Source organism: Cokeromyces recurvatus (genome assembly GCF_025118155.1).
Source record: "Cokeromyces recurvatus strain NRRL 2243 chromosome Unknown BX663scaffold_3, whole genome shotgun sequence".
NCBI lineage: Eukaryota > Fungi > Mucoromycota > Mucoromycetes > Mucorales > Mucoraceae > Cokeromyces > Cokeromyces recurvatus.
In genome coordinates this window covers 1,370,096-1,388,399 of record NW_026251389.1, presented here as the reverse complement: position 1 = coordinate 1,388,399, position 18,304 = coordinate 1,370,096, and the positions used below count along the sequence as shown (strand labels likewise).

The 18,304-nt window shown below is 32.6% G+C and overlaps 7 protein-coding genes across 7 annotated transcripts; 2 read left to right on the top strand and 5 right to left on the bottom strand.

Annotated features, from left to right (window-relative positions):
• The first annotated feature begins 1,041 nt into the window (after positions 1-1,041).
• BX663DRAFT_497610 (3-deoxy-7-phosphoheptulonate synthase) lies at positions 1,042-2,825 on the top strand. The gene is made up of 4 exons (XM_051525939.1): positions 1,042-1,719; positions 1,777-1,906; positions 1,977-2,028; positions 2,088-2,825. The coding sequence occupies exons 1-4, from the start codon at positions 1,488-1,490 to the stop codon at positions 2,769-2,771; spliced, it is 1,098 nt and encodes a 365-aa protein (XP_051386783.1). The 5' UTR covers positions 1,042-1,487; the 3' UTR covers positions 2,772-2,825.
• Positions 2,826-3,022: 197 nt separating this feature from the next.
• On the bottom strand, positions 3,023-5,659 carry BX663DRAFT_497608 (P-loop containing nucleoside triphosphate hydrolase protein). The gene is made up of 9 exons (XM_051525938.1): positions 5,277-5,659; positions 5,159-5,216; positions 5,004-5,064; positions 4,874-4,934; positions 4,533-4,814; positions 4,190-4,450; positions 3,999-4,117; positions 3,892-3,934; positions 3,023-3,807 (listed from the first exon to the last, which is right to left on the bottom strand). Exons 1-9 carry the CDS (start codon positions 5,527-5,529, stop codon positions 3,047-3,049), a joined length of 1,899 nt encoding a protein of 632 aa, XP_051386782.1. The 5' UTR covers positions 5,530-5,659; the 3' UTR covers positions 3,023-3,046.
• A 4,185-nt stretch (positions 5,660-9,844) lies between these two features.
• Positions 9,845-10,381, bottom strand: BX663DRAFT_417194 (uncharacterized protein; the record flags this gene model as incomplete). The annotated part of the gene is made up of 1 exon (XM_051522361.1): positions 9,845-10,381. A coding segment is annotated over one exon (537 nt), but the record flags the coding sequence as incomplete, so codon positions are not given.
• A 349-nt stretch (positions 10,382-10,730) lies between these two features.
• BX663DRAFT_497598 (DNA repair protein RAD51) lies at positions 10,731-12,269 on the bottom strand. The gene is made up of 4 exons (XM_051525937.1): positions 11,992-12,269; positions 11,764-11,908; positions 11,559-11,669; positions 10,731-11,448 (listed from the first exon to the last, which is right to left on the bottom strand). The coding sequence occupies exons 1-4, from the start codon at positions 12,049-12,051 to the stop codon at positions 10,772-10,774; spliced, it is 993 nt and encodes a 330-aa protein (XP_051386780.1). The 5' UTR covers positions 12,052-12,269; the 3' UTR covers positions 10,731-10,771.
• On the bottom strand, positions 12,127-13,629 carry BX663DRAFT_497596 (DNA repair protein RAD51). Its single transcript, XM_051525936.1, has 4 exons — positions 13,449-13,629; positions 13,235-13,379; positions 13,015-13,125; positions 12,127-12,949 (listed from the first exon to the last, which is right to left on the bottom strand). Exons 1-4 carry the CDS (start codon positions 13,506-13,508, stop codon positions 12,270-12,272), a joined length of 996 nt encoding a protein of 331 aa, XP_051386779.1. The 5' UTR covers positions 13,509-13,629; the 3' UTR covers positions 12,127-12,269.
• A 160-nt stretch (positions 13,630-13,789) lies between these two features.
• On the bottom strand, positions 13,790-15,914 carry BX663DRAFT_558396 (uncharacterized protein). Its single transcript, XM_051531807.1, has 2 exons — positions 14,746-15,914; positions 13,790-14,671 (listed from the first exon to the last, which is right to left on the bottom strand). Exons 1-2 carry the CDS (start codon positions 15,895-15,897, stop codon positions 13,913-13,915), a joined length of 1,911 nt encoding a protein of 636 aa, XP_051386778.1. The 5' UTR covers positions 15,898-15,914; the 3' UTR covers positions 13,790-13,912.
• Positions 15,915-16,120: 206 nt separating this feature from the next.
• BX663DRAFT_540480 (Cupredoxin) lies at positions 16,121-18,256 on the top strand. The gene is made up of 2 exons (XM_051530750.1): positions 16,121-17,996; positions 18,073-18,256. Exons 1-2 carry the CDS (start codon positions 16,248-16,250, stop codon positions 18,193-18,195), a joined length of 1,872 nt encoding a protein of 623 aa, XP_051386777.1. The 5' UTR covers positions 16,121-16,247; the 3' UTR covers positions 18,196-18,256.
• The last annotated feature ends 48 nt before the right edge of the window (positions 18,257-18,304 follow it).

The window sequence follows — 18,304 nt, the reverse complement described above, 5'->3', positions numbered from 1 at the left end:
CTGAGCTCAACCCTATTGAGCAGTTTTGGTCATTAGTGAAAGGAAAGTTGTAACGCAGTCGTTTTATGACCGAGGAAAATTTGTCTGGCAGAATTGCTAACGCTTGCAATCAGGTACACGCAAGTGACATTGAAGGCCTTGCTATGTTATCAAAGAGTAAAATTATGAAATGTTTATATAAAGAACCTCTCTAAAAAATTTTAATAAAATTACAAAAAAAAAAAAAAAAAAAAAAAAAAAAAAAAACCCTTTGCGACAATACGCTTTTCCCAATAAAAATAAAAACGACAAATTGAAATTTCGTTTGCGACAATTATTTCTCAACTGCCCACAAATATTTTTTAATTGGCGACAATATCCATCGTACTGGCTGTAAAGAATGTCGTATTATTGTTAGTAAATAAAGTTAGCAATAGAAAAGGGAGGGGGGGTATACTATATTCCTTTTGTCCAAAAAGAGAGAATTTGTACTAATTTGAATACATTAATTCTATGTACCCGTAACACATGTCATGCAACATTTTAATTTTAAGTAATTTCAGGCACCAAGATTCTTTTCCTTTATTTTACAAGAACATAGATATCTATTCTTTGATAGAACAGATAAAATGCTTTTGTATAGGCTAATGCAAATGATGAATTAGCAGATGAATGTTTTCGATAACAGCAAAACTACCAGTTTAGAAGAATAATGGCAAGTAGTCATAATGGAATCTTATAGATATAATTCAAGTAAAATAGTGACTACACGGCTCTAAAGTAACTTTATAGCTTAAAAGATAATACGCTACATAACATTTAATAAAAACAAAGAAAAAATATTTTTCATAGTTATCAGTAGTTAGTTCTTGAAGTTTTAAATTTTTAAAGAAATTAATACGTTCTAACTAATAAATTGATCTGATAAAATTTAATCGGCAAGCAATTCTATTGGATATCAATTACAACATCATCATCTAATGATTTGATACATTTTTTAAAAGTTATTTACAGAATAAAGAAAGAATAAAGAAAATAAAATAGTAGTTCAAAAGACGTTTTCTTTGAAATACTCATTTCAAATACTACTGCTATTTAATGCATTTATTTAGATCAATAGCATGTATTTGCTGGTTGCAATCTTCTATCTATTATTTCAGCAGGCAAAGCTATCAATAAATCAACTAAACAAAGAATTGCCTCTAACCTAAGCATTTATACTTTTATTATAAAAGCTCTTTTATTTTATTTTTTTTTCTCATATTATCCAACTTATCGTTTATATCCTAGTCTTTTTTTTTTGGGTTTGTTTCAAACAGTCACTTGTTTATGACTCAAGAAGTATCATTATTTTCATTTGAAGCTAGTTAAAGCCCGACATTTTCGAAAGAAATTTTCTTTTTAAATCGGTATAACATACACACATTATTTATTTCTGATCTTTCACTCTCTTTCTTCTATTTTTTTTTTATATTATATAGCTATTCTTACATTTTTTATATAACACTATGACAGCCTTTACTGCCCTTAATGAGCTTGATGATAAACGTATTGTCCATATTCGACCTTTGATTCCACCTCAAATCCTTATGGAAGATCTTCCCTTAAGTTTAAAAGCCGCCCAAACCATTTTAGATGGTAGACAAGGCTCTGAAGATATTATTTGTGGTAAAGACGATCGTTTATTAGTTGTCGTTGGCCCTTGTTCAATTCATGATGTGAATGCTGGTTTGGAATATGGTAATAGGATTTTAGAGGCATATATAGGTTCCCCTTTATTAAATTGACATGATATAGGTAAACGTTTAATCGATTATGCTGCCACTGCAAAGGACGATTTACATATTATTATGCGTGTTTATTTCGAAAAACCTAGAACGACGGTAGGATGGAAAGGTCTAATTAATGATCCTAACTTGAATAATACGTAAGTCATAAATCTGAAAATGCATAAAAAAAAATTCTTAAAAAAAAATCATGCTTTATATCTATAATAGTTATGAGATCAACAAGGGTCTTCGTATTGCCCGTAAATTATTATTAGATTTGGTAAATATTTAGTATAAAAAAAAATCAATTTTGTTTAATATTAAAACCCTATATATTAGAATGAAATGGGTATTCCTGCTGCATGTGAATTCTTAGATACTATCTCTCCTCAATATACAGGTGATCTTGTCTCTTGGGGAGCTATCGGTGCACGTACAACTGAATCTCAAGTTCATAGAGAATTAGCGTCTGGACTTTCATGTCCTGTGGGATTTAAGAATGGTACAGATGGTGGTATTACAGTTGCCATGGATGCTATTAAGGCTGCTAGTCATGGTCATCATTTCTTATCTGTTACTAAACAGGGTCTTTCAGCGATTGTTGAAACCGCTGGTAATAATGCATGCCATGTTATCCTTCGAGGCGGTAAATCAGGTCCTAATTATAGCGCAGAAGATGTAAAGGCAGCTACTGCTGAACTTGCTAAACATAAATTGCCTCCTATCGTCATGATCGATTGTAGTCATGGTAATTCTTCAAAGGATCATAACCGTCAACCGATTGTAGCAGATGATATCGCTCATCAATTAGCAAATGCCTATGAGACTGGTAATAACATTATTGGCGTCATGATTGAATCTAATCTTAAAGAAGGTCGTCAAGATATCCCTCCAGAGGGGCCTCATCGTTTAAATTATGGTCAATCCATTACTGATGCTTGTATCAATTGGGAGGACACAGTAAAATGTTTAGATCGTTTAAGAGAGGGCGTTCGTGCTAGACGTGCTGCTCGTCAACAATAATTACTTTATTAGAATATTAATTTGTATAGTTCTTCCCTCCCAAAAAAAAAAAAAGATTTTTTTAATGTATACACAGAATATGTACCATATATCATTCTTATCTTTTATCATTACTTATTTATATAAACGCTATATTTACTTTTTTATATATATTCACAATTTAGTAACTTTCTTATATTATTTATATACAGTAAAAAATAGTATAGAGTTGTTATTTACATGTGCAAATAATAATAATAATAATCAAAAATCAAGTATATATTTTATTTTATTTTTTATTTACTTCCAAACCATCCACCCGATTTTTTCTTATCATCACCGCCTCTTACAGGAATCTCAATCTTGCAAATACGATGCTTCTTATCTAAACCTTTATCAACTACAACATGAACACGTCCACCATCTAATACTTCATCGTTTTCATTGGCCTTTGCAATCAAATTTACTACCTTTCTTTCAACTTCATATTTAATACTACGAGCACCATAACGGATATTATAACCATCTGCTAATACATCAACTACATCAGGATCCCAAGTCATTGTGATACCATGTCGTGTCCTTGCTTTCTCAGCCCATCTTGAAAGCTCCCTTGAAGTGATTTCACGTAATTCTTCTTGACTAAACGGCAAGAAGAATAGAACCTCGTTGATACGTCCCAAGAATTCATCACGACGGAAATGGTTATAGAGAATAGGATAAATTGTATGTTCAATAAATTGTCGGGAAAGAGAGATCTGTCGATTCTCTTGTTGAAGATTTTGGGATGCTTTGCTGTTTGTAGGCTCAATAACTGTGGATGTACCTGTAGTTTGTGCATCAGAAGAAACAGAAGCTTCTAATCTTAAAAGTTCTGCTTCATCTGCAATTTCATGTTGTGCTAGATTGGATGTCATAACAAAAATAGCATCTTTACATTCAACTGTTGTTCCCTTGCCATCTGTAATACGTCCTTCATCAAATAATTGAAGCATGATAGTTAACACATCAGGATGTGCCTTTTCTACTTCATCCAATAATACAACTGCGTTAGGACCTATTTACCATCTGTGTGAATAAAGAAAAGAAAAGAAAAAAAAAAGGGGGAGTGGGCGGGCATTTCTCTTTATATTGATCTTACATTCTTTAAGTTTTTCTGTCAATTGTCCTCCCTCATCATAACCCTATTGCACGATATGAATTATAACAAAAAAATAAAAAATTGCATACTATTATTTAACTTCTTACAACATAGCCTGGAGGGGAACCAATAAATCGTGAAACATCATGTTTATGTTGGAATTCACTCATATCAATTCGAATAAATCCTTTATCTATTTGCTTTCCATGAAGATATTGTGCCAATGCTATACATAAACATACATATAAATAATATGAATACTATTTTTTTTTCTTTTATATACATATATATATTCTACCTTTTGCTAACTCTGTTTTGCCAACACCAGAGGATCCACAAAACATAAATACTAAAGGATGTTCCTCATCATGCCACCCATTTTGTTTTCGTCGAATAGCACTTGCAAGTGCATAAATAGGACCTAATTGACCTACAATTCTTGCTTTCAAAGCATCTTCTAATGGATGCTTTTTACGATATTCCTTTTCTTTCTGAAGTTGAGCTTTACGTTGGATTTCATCATGTTCAGCCTTATCTTTAGGATATGATAATTCCTTTTCTGTACAATAAAAGTTTAATTTTTTTTTTGTTATGTATTGCTTTCCTATAAATCATGTGTTTTAACCATCTTTATTACTTACTATGCAGTAGGTCTTCAATTTTTATATTTTGTTCTCCTGTAAATCTTTCAACGTAGTACAGGTATTCTCGGGGAGTTAAGCCGTTTGAGTTTCGTACAAGTGGATCTGCCAAATGATCCAATAAGAGTTTGACAATGTTAGGGTTACAAATGATAACTGCATAATGAAGAGCAGTATATTCACGATAATCGCGATAAGGTAATAGATCTTCTGAAAAATCAACTTGACGAATATTTGCAGCTTGGTGTGATCTTGGATAATATTGATCTTGAAGGTTAGGATCTATATATATAAATGAGTGAGTGTCTTGTTTCTTTCTATATACATTTTGGTGATATAACCTGCTCCTTTCTCTAATAAAAATTTAACCATTTGTTCATTGTCTTGTATTACAGCCACTTGCTATACAATTGTTCAATATAGTGTATTTATATTTCTATTTATTTGTATACTTTTTTTTTATAAGCTTACCAAAGGAGTCCACCCATAACGATGATAAACATTGGGACTAAAGTTAGGGTCCTCTGCCAATCTATAAAAAAAAAAAAAAAAAAAAAAAAAAAAAAAAAATGTATCAATAATTAGCAAATCTATCATGTTATTCACTACTATTTTTTCCGGCTTACTTTTTCAGTGTTTTAAAATCGTTTTGAACGATAGCTTGACAAATAACATCACCCATAGCTAATAAAAAAAAATTAAGAGATTTTTTGTTTTTTGTCTTACATTTATTTTAATATTTACGATCATTAGCTTCAAGTGCTAACACATGACTATTAGTTAATCCATATGTTAAAGCTGTTGCGCCAATCACAGCTGAAGTTTTCCATAAATTGGAAAAAAACTGCACCCTTTGTTGCTGAGCAGTAATGCATGCTGTTGCTGTTGAGATGCTTTTAATTGTATTTCTAAATGAAGGCCTACATGGTGGAATTACACGTGGTCGAAGCAAAGGGCGAATAGGTAATTTAATTTGTAAGTTTTTTATTCTAAACATTTGTATAATAGAAAGTAAGAGGAAGGTGTGGGGAAAAGAAAAGAAAAGAAAAGGAAAAAGAAAAAAACGAAAAGAAAAAAGAAAAGGCGCAGAAATTGCTTAAACTCCACTTGGCGAGGGTAGAGAAGGAAGTAATACGTTTAAAAATTGAATTATTATAATTATTATTATTATTTTATTTTATTTTATTTTATTTTATTTTTTTTGACCAAATGAGTACATAGCATTTTTCATCTGCTGTATTGCCCTAGTCAGATCTAATAGTATACAAGTAAGAAAAACCCTCTTAAGAGACAAAAAGGAAAAAGATAAAAGTATATGTGTAAAAGATAAAATAAATATAATGAATTAGAGAGGAACGAAGTAATTGGAAAAAAAAAGATCAGTAAGATAAAATTCAGAGACAGTACAAGGATATTAGCACTGTTAGTTGAGTAGCCATTTCACCAGTAGTGCACCAGGTTCTAAGGGAGGATCTGGAGGTAGCCTTTTCATGAAAGAGGTAATCTATTTCATGTAGAGTGATACAAATAGCTGGTTAACGGATTGTCCAGAAAGCCATATCCTGTGAGCGTTTTAACTTTTCAGTAGATGGCCATTCTTGGCATTTTGGAGTCGACGGTGCATATGTAGATAGACACTTAATAGAATGAGTACGACTAAACGTTTGAGAAGGATGGTAGGGACATGGACGAGGTATATCACCAGGTAGCCAAAGAATTGGATCGATGATCATATTAGGATAACATGCACGAAGAAGGTTGGAATTTAAACCCTAACAGAGGTTATCATGTTGAGTTTTTTGAAAAGCGCAAACGAGAGCCGTTTGAAAGTCCTTTTATCAAGTTCGTCCAAGATAGGGGCACATTCTATCCAGAGTGGGTTGACTGTTAGTTTATACCATTGAGAATGGTTGTTGGGCAGTTGAGGATGAGATAGAAGTTTGTTCAGTAATGTATCATCGGGTAGCTGCATTGATCGAATAAGGTATTTGGCTTGCAGAATAGTAGCTCTGGGTTGTCATTGAAAAGTTGTTGTATTAGGTGCAGCATCACTTTGGCTGAGGATCTAGCTGAACCACTAAAAGTACGTCGAATGCATTCATTTTGACAGGCTTCAAGTTTTGTAAAGTGACTATTATTCAAGGCGCAGATAACAAGACCATATTCCATTTGTGATCGTATTATTTGGCTGTAGAAACGTACTGAGAGTAAGCAATTAAACCCTTTGTGATTGACTCTAAGAGAGGAAATTTAGTTCATAGACGATCTAGCTTTTTTTAGTGTTGGGGTTGATGGGGGACAGCAGTCTCAATAAGTCCACCAGGTTTGATTGGAATTCCAAGATAACTGAAAGATGCTTCACTTGGTAGGGGTGTATCATAGAGGTAGTATGACTGTTCATCAGATGGCGGTTTAACAACAACACATTTTGGCGGGCTTCATCGGTAGACTAGACGGTAGCTATGGTCTTCACAAATTCGAAGTAATGTTGGTGTTGCAGTAGCTGAGGCTATTAATATTACATTGTCGGCGTAAAGCAAGGAGGTAATTACTGAAGCAAATTGAGTAGCATCTTGAAGATCATCTAGAGCGAGTGATTGAGATCTAAGCAGATCTGGTAACTCATTGATATAGATGGAGTATAAAAACGGTGACGAGACAGAACCTTGTAATACACCAGTAATTGGGATGAAGTGAGAGGAGGTCATGTTGTTCAGCAGGACTTCAATGTGGACATCATCAAATAGGCTTTAGAGTATACCAAGCATTGCAGGTTGTAAAAACCGTTGCAGCATTTGCCATACGTGAGATCAATCTAATGTATCGTATACCGATTTAATATCAATGTTGATATGGTAGATGTAACAAAAGAAGGCAGAATATATTTTGAAAGAAGAATATTTCCCATAAAATGATTTTGTTTGAGCTCTAGTCTTTGCCCTGATTGAGAATTAACCTCAGTTACTCACTCTAATAAATATTAAATTATTTGTGCTCAATCTAGCCGGTTATTTTTCTTGAAACCAAATAATGAAATCTCGTTTATTCATACTTGTGAATAATATAGGGAAGATGCTTTTGACATATAGATTTATATTCTAACCAGCTTCTTTATATTATATTCATTCCTCAATGTACTCTTGAATGAATTGCATTATATTGTATATTGTATAGTGTATAGATAGTATATGATTGTATTTATAAATTAGTATTTTATATAACATTATAACAATAATATGTATGTATAACTAATAGGTACAGTCTATAATTCATATATGTCTTTATCATTAACAACTCTTTACGCTATGTTTGGCTTATCATTATCTCGTAACGTTAGTATTTATTATAATATTATTTTTCTTATCACAAGAATGCTTTATAAACTGAAATCAAATAATTTTGTATGCATAAAGTGTACCACTAATAACTATAATATCATTCGGTCCTTCATGACTCTGATATGTATATTATAAGATACTATGTAATGCATCATTATATACACAACAAATATTCATTGAGAAATGTCAAATGTAAATTATGTAACGATTAAATGTAAAAACCCCAAATGAAGTCCTTATTGAATTAGCAATATGCTTACCCGTACCCGTACCCGTAACTATGACTGCATTTACCCGTAACTGTATTATATAGTATATAACCACTGTAACTCGTATGTTTATCAATCTTTTTATTCAGATTTTCTGTTCATAAATGAAAAAACAATGGATATGAGTGGCCCAATAAGACAAATATGGTTGATTATTGGTAACAAAAACTAATCCTTTCGTTGCTATAATGGATATGCGTATTGTCAAGTCCAATTGTAATCAAGATTGTGACAAAAGCTGTATTAGATAGGAGGAACGATAAATATACATGCATTGCCGTCGACAAAGGGAATGGAAAACCCTTTTCTTTTTTTTATTTGCCATAAAAATTAATTACAAGTGAGCTTCCTGCAATTTTTTAGAAGTCCAAAATAATATTGAAACAAATTCAATAAAGCATTCGATTGCATGCTGCTTATAAATAGCAAAAAAAAAAAAAAAAAAAAATACGACTGTGAAGTATACTTTATTCTTTTATGTACTGGTCAATTTTCGCTATCAGTTAAAATGAAGCTTTCAACAAATTGTGATAATCCCTATTGGCAGCAGCTACACAGTGCTTTTTGGGCCAAGAAATATATATTTGTTCTGAAGGTTGCGATTAATAGTAACAGTTATGCTGATCAGAGCCTTGATCCTCTTGCTGTACTTCAGTTATATATTTCTAGTAATGATGAAGTGAGATTGAAACTCAAGGATGTAACAAATTCAACTATTAAACTCTTGCGCACTGTGTCAGAGGAAGCAAGCTCTACAATATTTCGATTGTTAATATTGTTGAAAAAAAGAAATAAGTAAAACAGAACTACTAGTAATCATAGCGTACTTTATTTAAGCCTCTTCATGGAGATAGTTTGATATTAAACACACATAAGACATCGACTTCCTATAAAACAAATATTCTAATAGTTATATTACACTGAAGCTTTTTCTATTTAGAAATGGGATATTGTGACACAACGTTATACGCTATAAAATGCACTTCTTTACTAAATATACAAACATGCATGAATACTGCTGACATTACATATAGGAGTACACTAGCAGAGTTCTAAGGGAACATAAGATGCACGCAAACATATAAGCTGAAAAGACAGTGATAGAAATATTCTAGTGGCTACTTTACTTCTATTATTTTAGAGAAAGAAATGTTATATCATGTATAATAACTGAGTAAGCTACGCCTATTAAGCACAAACAAATATAAATGATTTTCTTTAGTGCTTTTTCATATGATCAATATGAATTATAATAGGAATAAGGTCAGAAAACACTACTGACAGTTTCTTCCTTTATTAAAACATATGCAACAAATAAGAAACAATAGTTATGAAATAAGATAAACGAGAGTGACTACATAGAAATATTTTATATTTTTTTATTTTTAGAAAATTGAACTCTAAGGCTTTCTCCATTTTTATGCTTCCAACCAAACCTCTTCTTTCCTTCTGCCAAGCAGAGCTTCCAGTCCATCTTCAAACCTTTTTCAGCCCTTTCTTTTTTGAAGATTTCTATGAAGTCCATAGATTCGTCATGTGTATCTGGTATTTCAATAGCTTTGTCCAGATCTACATCCTCAGAAAGGTAATTGTCGCTAGTAATTTTATCAAATTTCCTTTTTTGTTCAATGCTATATTGTAGTGATTGTGAAGCATATTCTTTAATTGCGCTCCTTGGAAGACTGTCATCTGCCAACAGAGTCAGAACCTTTTCATATTGTTTGCAATATGTATCATTCAAGTTCTTTAACTCCTCGAGCACACTTGCATTTTTCTCAAGGATTTTTGCGTATACATTTTGAGAAATACGATATAGCATTTCCATTGTTGCATTTTCTTTTCTTGGAGCTAGATCTATTGATGTTGCTTGAGTTGTAAGAAATAAGCAATAAGCAGCGAATGGATTCAAATTTGAATCCAAACCTGATTCATTGGAAATATAATTTTTGATGCTACTTTCATCAACAATATAGCAACGATCTGCACAATAGTCACATGGCGCTGCATAACAGGGTAAATCAACGCAGTATTCCAAACCCTTTTTTATTGTATCGCAAAGTGACTTGATACAAATAACTAAGAGAATTGGTTCAACTTCAAATCTTTTGTATGTCTGAAGACAATAACCAACCTCTCGTTTTATGAGTTCCTTGTTGACATTTTGCTGAAACTCTATAACGATAGGTGAGAGACCAGAATCTATCGATTTTGGCAACAAAACAACATCAGAATACGTGCCGTTTTGCCAATCAGTTGATTCAGGAAGGTATTCATCTTCTGTTTAAAAGAGCTCCTGTAATAATATTTACTACAGCAGAGTCTCTGGTTACTTCTTTGGAGATGCGATCTGTTCCTGGTCTGAACGAATTAGACAAGCTAAAACTAGTAGACATTTTGAACAAAACAAAAGTAAAACAACAAAATTCGATAAAACGCGGTTACGGATACGGGTACGGATAAATGCAGTCACGATTACAATTACGATTAAACATTTTTATTTTTATAAAGCATAAGCGGAGTTTTATAAACATGGCGTCTTCAAACAACGACGTATGTACCTTTTTATCTTTATTTTGTGAAAAAAAAAAAAGCTACTATTGATTATTTACATAAACAACAAGGACAATACATATTAGTAACTTGAATCCTTAATCCCATCTTCATAAATGGCAAAGGAACATTCAATTTCAGGCAAACATGGCGAATCAATAACTTTACAAGTTCGATTATCACCACGTCCTTTACGCAAATAAAGCCTTGTGCAAGATGCATGAGCAATGATATGGCCACCTGCTGGCTTTTTTGGATCAGGATTAAAGGCAGACATACCATCTACTTGTGCTACCATTTGGTTTGTTATTATCACAGCTAGACCAAACTCTTCTGCTAAGCGTTTTAATAAGTGTAAGACGCGTGCTAAATGATTTTGACGAGCTGATAACTCCCCTCGACCAATGTATTCAGAACGATACAAGGCCATAATAGAATCCACAATTAAAAGTGAAAACCGAGTTTGACACATGATAGATGCTGCTTGAATTAAGAGTTCTAAAAGATGATCTGTATTATGAGCATGTGCATAGGCAATGTTATCCAGCGTTTGATCACCATCTAATGAAAATCGTTCAGCAATTGAAAGAATGCGTTGTGCTCGGAAAGTATTCTCTGTATCTACATAAAGGCACTTGCCATTCCCACCACCTATATCAATAGGCAATTGCGAAGTTACGGCTAACATATGACATAATTGACTTTTCCCAGTTCTATATTCACCATAAACTTCTGTAATCGTACCTGTTTCAATACCTCCTTTTATGTAAGAATATCATTTTATATAATACATACATATATACATATATGTATGATGTTAATATATATACATATGTGTTAGTTCTATTATATAATATAATTAAATAGACCTCCTAATATATGGTTCAATTCTTTTGAGCCTGTTGTGATATGAATCGTTTCTTTCTGATGTTGATATATATCTGCCCCTGTAGTAAAACCTAAATCTACCATATTGCTAGCTATAAATGCGTATAGACAAAGGAAAAAAAAATTTATCAGTTTTTTTTCTTCTTTTTAATTCTTCAATTTTTTTTTTCCTTTTCATGTTATTACCTGCTGTTAATAATTTATCAGCTTTTGTTTCTGAAATGCCTTTGATGGCAATTATAGCTTTTCTAGGTGAAAAAGCTACAGACTCGACGGTATAAAAGCCCCCTTCTTTTAACTTATTGATCTCGGCTACTGATATACCAACTTCCTAATTGTCATACATATGCATACACACACATATATATATATATATATATAAACGTATTTATTTGTATATATGTGCTGCTTTACCTCCAGTCTAGATATTTTTAAAAACCCAACATCATCATCGTCATTTTGTACTTTTAACATTCTATTACGTATACACTTAATATAAATGGAGTGGTTTTATTATTATTATTATAATGTTATTCAATAAATGCGATGAAATAGAAGATAAAAGGGTGAAAAAAAAAAAGTTGGAAATAATCGAAAAAAAAAATACACATAAATATAGTAAATAGATAAAAAAAAACATATACAAAATAATAGATGTGATATATTTAACTCTCTATTAGAAAAAAAAAAAACTACTCAGTAGCATCACCAATACCATCTTCTAAAATAGCAAAAGTGCATTCATTTTCAGGTAACGAAGGTGAATCATATATTTTACATATACGATTTTCACCACGCCCCTTACGAAGATATAATCGGGTACATGAGGCATGAGCAATTATATTTCCACCTGCAGGCTTCTTTGGATCAGGATTAAACATAGATGCGCCGCCATCAACTTGAGCTACTACTTGGTTCGTAATCACAACAGCCACACCAAATTCATCTGCTAAACGTTGTAATTGTCGCAAAAACTGTGCTAAATGAATTTGACGAGCTGCTAATTCACCACGACCAGCGTAATCTGTACGATACAAAGCCATGGCTGAATCAACAATCAAAACAGAAAATCGAGCTTCTGACATCATAGCAGCTGCTTGAACAAGAAGTGATGTCTGATGATCTGTGTTGTAGGCTCTTGCATAGGCGATATTATCAAGCGTCTCTTCACCATTCAAAGAAAATCTTTCCGCAATTGATAAAATACGGCTGGGTCGAAATGTGCTTTCGGTATCAATAAAAAGACATTTACCTTGTCCACCTCCCATACTAATTGGTAACTGCGCAGTAACTGCTAACATATGACACAATTGGCTTTTACCCGTTCTAAATTCACCAAATAGTTCTGTAATTGATCCTGTTTCAATACCACCTATTTTTTTTTTTTTTTTTGAAAGTCAATAACAAAACACATTTTTTTTTAAAAGTAATTGTTACCTCCTAAAATCCGATCGAGTTCTCTAGAACCCGTAGTAATAGTAACAATTTCCTGTCGACGTTGATGCACATCCATAGCTGTTGTAAAGCCCAAATTTACAATTTTAGCAGCTAATAAAGGAAGGAAAAAAAAAGGTCAGTTAAAGAAATAAAAAAATAGATCGCTTCAACTGTAATTAAAGGTTTTTTTTTTTTTTTTTTTTTTTTTTTTTTTTTTTACCTTCTGCAAGTAATCGATCAGCCTTTGTTTCCGAAATGCCTTTAATTGCAAGTAATGCTTTCTTGGGTGCATAAGCAACAGACTCAACTGTATAAAAACCTCCCTCTTTTAACTTCTTGATATCAGTTGCTGAAATTCCAGTTTCCTAAATCGAACCCTATTATTATCTCTTTTTTTTTTTTTCCTATCTATAAACTTGATCTTGCTTATTTACCTCTAACTTAGAAATTTTCAAGAAACCGGCATCTTCTTCATCGCTTTGTGTTTGTGACATTTTCAATATTAAGTATAAATGGCTTTTACTTGTAGTAGAAAAGAGAAAGAGAGAGAGATCTATGTACGATGAATGAATGAAGAAGACTATATTATAGATATATAAAAAAAAAAGAAAGAAAGAATACTTCAGTTCGCGCCTTTAAATTAAAATAACATGTAAACCAATCAAATTTAACACACTGAGATTAAAATTGTTGCTATGGAAACCGATCTGCCGTAGCAACCCTTATTGTCTAAAACAGTTCATGTTGAAAAAACAAAATAAAAAAAGGGCAACCACTAAAATTTAAAGTTATAAAACAAAATGCCTTTATCAAATAAGTAATACATACAAAACAATGTAATAAGAATGAAGTAATAAGAGGGATGGGGGTGGGGGTAGAAAGAAGAGGAAAAGCAATGTTAAAATAGATTAGTTGAATTGTTCTGAGAAAAGACAGCGTTATTATTTAATCCTGTTGATCTATTAAAAACTCCATAACTATTTGTTAATTGAACCGGTGTAATATGAGACATTTGTTCTTGGTTTGATTGTGAAGAAGTATTCATATTTAATTGTAAACCAAAATAATTTGATAATTCATCGTCATATGCAGTGAATTGGTTGATTTTATTTTCATAATTTAATGCCATTACTGGCACTGTGTTAGTAGTAGTTGCCGCTGCTGCTGCTGCTGCTGCTGCTGTTGTTGTTGTTGTTGTTGTTGTTGTTGTTGTTGTTGATGTTGTTGTTGGATTCATATACATCGGCGGCTGTGGTGGAGAATATTGTAGATTAAATGGCTCATTGAATGAAGTGAGTTGTTGTTGTGGTAGTAGCGGTGGTGGTGGTGGCGGTGGTGATGGCGTTGTTGCTGCAGATGACATTAAATTTTCATCCTTATTTAAATCAGGTATTTCTTTTAAGCCTTGTTTCTTTCTCCATTCATTTGTATATCTTCTTAAATTATAATCAATAGTAAGGAACCAATATTTCTCAAAGAATTCAGCAGGTAATTGCCAATTGCCTGCCACAGCAGGATCTCCTCCATGGAATACTGAACCTGATAATAAGCAACGGAAACAATCATCCAAATCAAATAAATCTCTATATAAAATCATTCTATCACGCATATGAGGAGTTGGGATTAAATCAATTCTAGGATCATGTGGAATTGTAAGCTATGTGCGAAAAATAAAATAAAATAAATATTAGTTTATACGTGTAGGTATGATAAAAAAAATAACAAATTTACCTGTAATAAGGTAGGCTGAATGGCAAAAGATACAGATTTCATACGAACACAAGCGGATTGTAATCTTAGACGAAGACGTAACGTCTGAATTGCTGCTAAGTTGGAAGTGATAGGCTCATTTGGAAGCATAGTAGCAGTAGGGTGAGGTGGATGCACTTCTTGAAGGATTTCAGGACTAAATGTATTCTGGGGTGAACAAGATCTACTATCATCTGACTCAGCTAAACTGATAGGTGATAGAGAAGGCATATTATTGAATTCATCTTGTATATTCCCTTGTGTATTGCTTGAGTTAGCTATTGATGAGTTATAAATAGTGCTTTGTTGTTGTTCAAAAGAAGATGTTGTTAATGGTGATATGGATTGAGTTTGATTAGACCAGCTATTATTAGTTCGTGAAGTTTGTGGTGCTTTTGATAAATGATCATTTACAGTATGCACTCCATCCTGTGTAATGATAATTGAGCCTGTAGCCAATCGTTGATTTGGAAAGCGTTGAGACTGTTGCCGCTGAGACTGCTGCTGTTGTTGTTGAAAACAGTCATGACTATCATTCTGCATATTTTGTGATATTTTCAGCTGATTCTTAGAGCTTACATTTAAATATGAAGCGATCGATTCAGGAATCGATTGAGCTATAACAGAAAGTGTTTGTTGGTTGACATGAGGGCAATGTTGAGGAATTACAAGATTATGCTGTAAACAGACAAGTTGTAATGATAATACGATGCCTTTTAAATACCAGTTTTCAGCTCTCAGAATTTCATTTTCACTTGATATTTTTTGATTCTCTTGCAATAATTTATCCCGTTGTGCTTTAATGTCTTGAATGCTCGTTTCCAGATCCTTCATGTGTCGCTCTTTACGTTCTCTGAATGCTCTTTGAGCTGCTCTATTTTGTGCTTTTCGAAGTGCAGGTGAAGCAGGATTAGGTTTTCTTCCTGGCTTCTTTCTAATCTTTATAGGTGACTCTTTTGAATAAGTGGGAATAGTATTTTGTGATGGTAATGGAAATTGTGCAGATTGAGTTGAAAATTCATCCTTTTCCAATGATGGTGATTGCTTTTGTTCATTTATAGAGGTATATTCATCTTCATTAGACAAGTCCATAGCCTCTAGAGAAGAAGAGGTTCCAATAACATTTTCATTCATTAGTTATGTCCGCTAACAAAAAAAAAAAAAAAAAAAAAAAAAAAAAAAAAAAAAGTATTTGTGGATAATGGCTGGAAAAAAAAAATGAATAAAACTTTTACAAGATTCGGTAATTGTTTCAATTTAAAAAAGGAAATAATTTATCCGTGTCTTATTTCTATTGCATAAAACCAGATTTTGACAAGAACCTTTAAAAATTAAAGAAGATATCTAAATATAACATGAAAGAAATAAATAGAATAAGGTACCAAAAAAAATCAATAATTTTTTTCAACAAGGAGTATATAAAGACAATGATATACAATAAGAAATAATAATCTTATACAAACGTTCCTTTGTTGCCAGAAGATATGCGTATTAAAAAGGCATTGGAGTATTGTCTTTTTTTAATACTTTTATTTCTAAGTATTCATATATCCGATGCCATTGGTAACCTTAAAGATAATAATAATACTACTAGCTATCAAAAGTATCCACATACTCGTTACTATCAACTAAATATTACAAGTAAAAGATACAATGCAGACTGCTCTGATCATCAATCCTCAGTTCTTATGGTCAACAATCGTTTGCCCGGAACCCCAATCTATTTAGTGAAGGGAGATCGCGTTTTATTGAATGTATGTAACAATATTGAACCTGATACGCGCATTAATGGTGGTGTAGGTTGGGATATTATTGTTCATTTGCACGGTATTCTTCAAATAGGATCTCCCGGTTCAGATGGTGTTCCTTATTTAACACAAAGACCAATTGCTCCAGGTGAATGCTTTTTACACGACGTTACCGTCGTAAATCAGGAAGGTACTTACTTTTATCATGCTCATGTTGGTCTTAAGGAAATGAGTGTATATGGTGCTATCATTGTCTATGAATCTGAAAGGGCCGTCCCCAAATCTTCTCCTATTTATAAAAAAGGAAATCATCGTAATAAGGCAATGGTACAAGATGGTCCTTTCAAATATCATGATGAGCATACCCTTCTAATTAGCGAATGGTTTCATGCAGATACCGGTCAATTTGAAGAGTATTTCTTAGGCACTAATTTTGCGGGACTCATTGATGCGGATACAATCTTGATCAACGGCCAAGGTATCTACAATGAAGAAATTGATATTGATAATTCCTGTAAAGGGTATGCAATTATTCCAGTTGAGCCTTCAAAAACTTTGCGTCTTCGTATTATTGGTGGGTTAATATTCCGTACTATAGGCTTTGCTTTAGCTGGTCATAAAATGAAGGTCATTGAAGTTGATGGCAATTATGTGAAACCCTATGAAGTTGATTATCTTGAGGTATCTCCAGCTCAGCGATTCTCTGTTCTTATTACAACTGACCAAGCTCCAGGAGATTATGGTATTAATATCCAACGACGGTTAGTTGATTCTAACATTAGAATGACAAATGGGCATGCTATTATGCGATATCAAAAAAAGGCAAGCTCTTTTAAGGCTTGGTATTTTAATCCTCAAACGAATCAACGTTCAGGTACAAGAATCATTTCGGCCCCGGAGAACCAACCAGTTTTTCCAGCCGATGATACTCACCATTGGTATTGGAATCATTTAGTACCTTATTATGGTGTTGATCATATTGCATCAAAAAAAGTGAAAAGTAATAGGACAATCCTACTTCGATCTTCAACAGAGAGCATTAATAATATCACACACTGGTATGTAAATAATGAAGCACATACTGAAGACAGCGGCCATACAAGCGTACTTTTATATGATGTATTAAATAAAACTAGACCTCTGCCAAATCCCCGTAATAGAGATCGAGTTACTGGTTATGACTCTGTGCTTAAGACGTATCCTCTACAGTCTCAAGAGATTGTAGACATTGTTCTTCAAACAACTCTGGATAATAATGATAATTGTCGTTATCACCCATGGCATACACATGGTCACTTTCATTGGGAGATTGCTTATGGACATGGTGAATATATAGAAAAACGGGATGGACATATACGCAACGTACCTACTCCTATAGCTAAAGATTTGACTCTAGTATATGTAGATAGTGACGAAGAAATTCTTAATAATAATAAAGACAAAAAGCATCGTGGTTGCGGTTGGTCAAAGATTCGAATTATTGCTGTAAGTATGATTATGTTTACGTATATAAATAGTTCTAACTACATTTATATATATATATATATATATATATATATAGAATAATCCTGGTATATGGGCTATACATTGTCATGTTACGCCTCATATGTTTATGGGTATGATGGCTGTATTAGAAGAAGCTCCAGAGTTAATTAATGATAATATGCTACCTTCAAAATATTAGAAGAAGAAAAAGACCAGATTTAGTATAAAAGAGTCAATACATATATGTATACATATATAAATATGAAGAATAAAAAATCTAATAAATTATATAATATTTGTAAAAATAT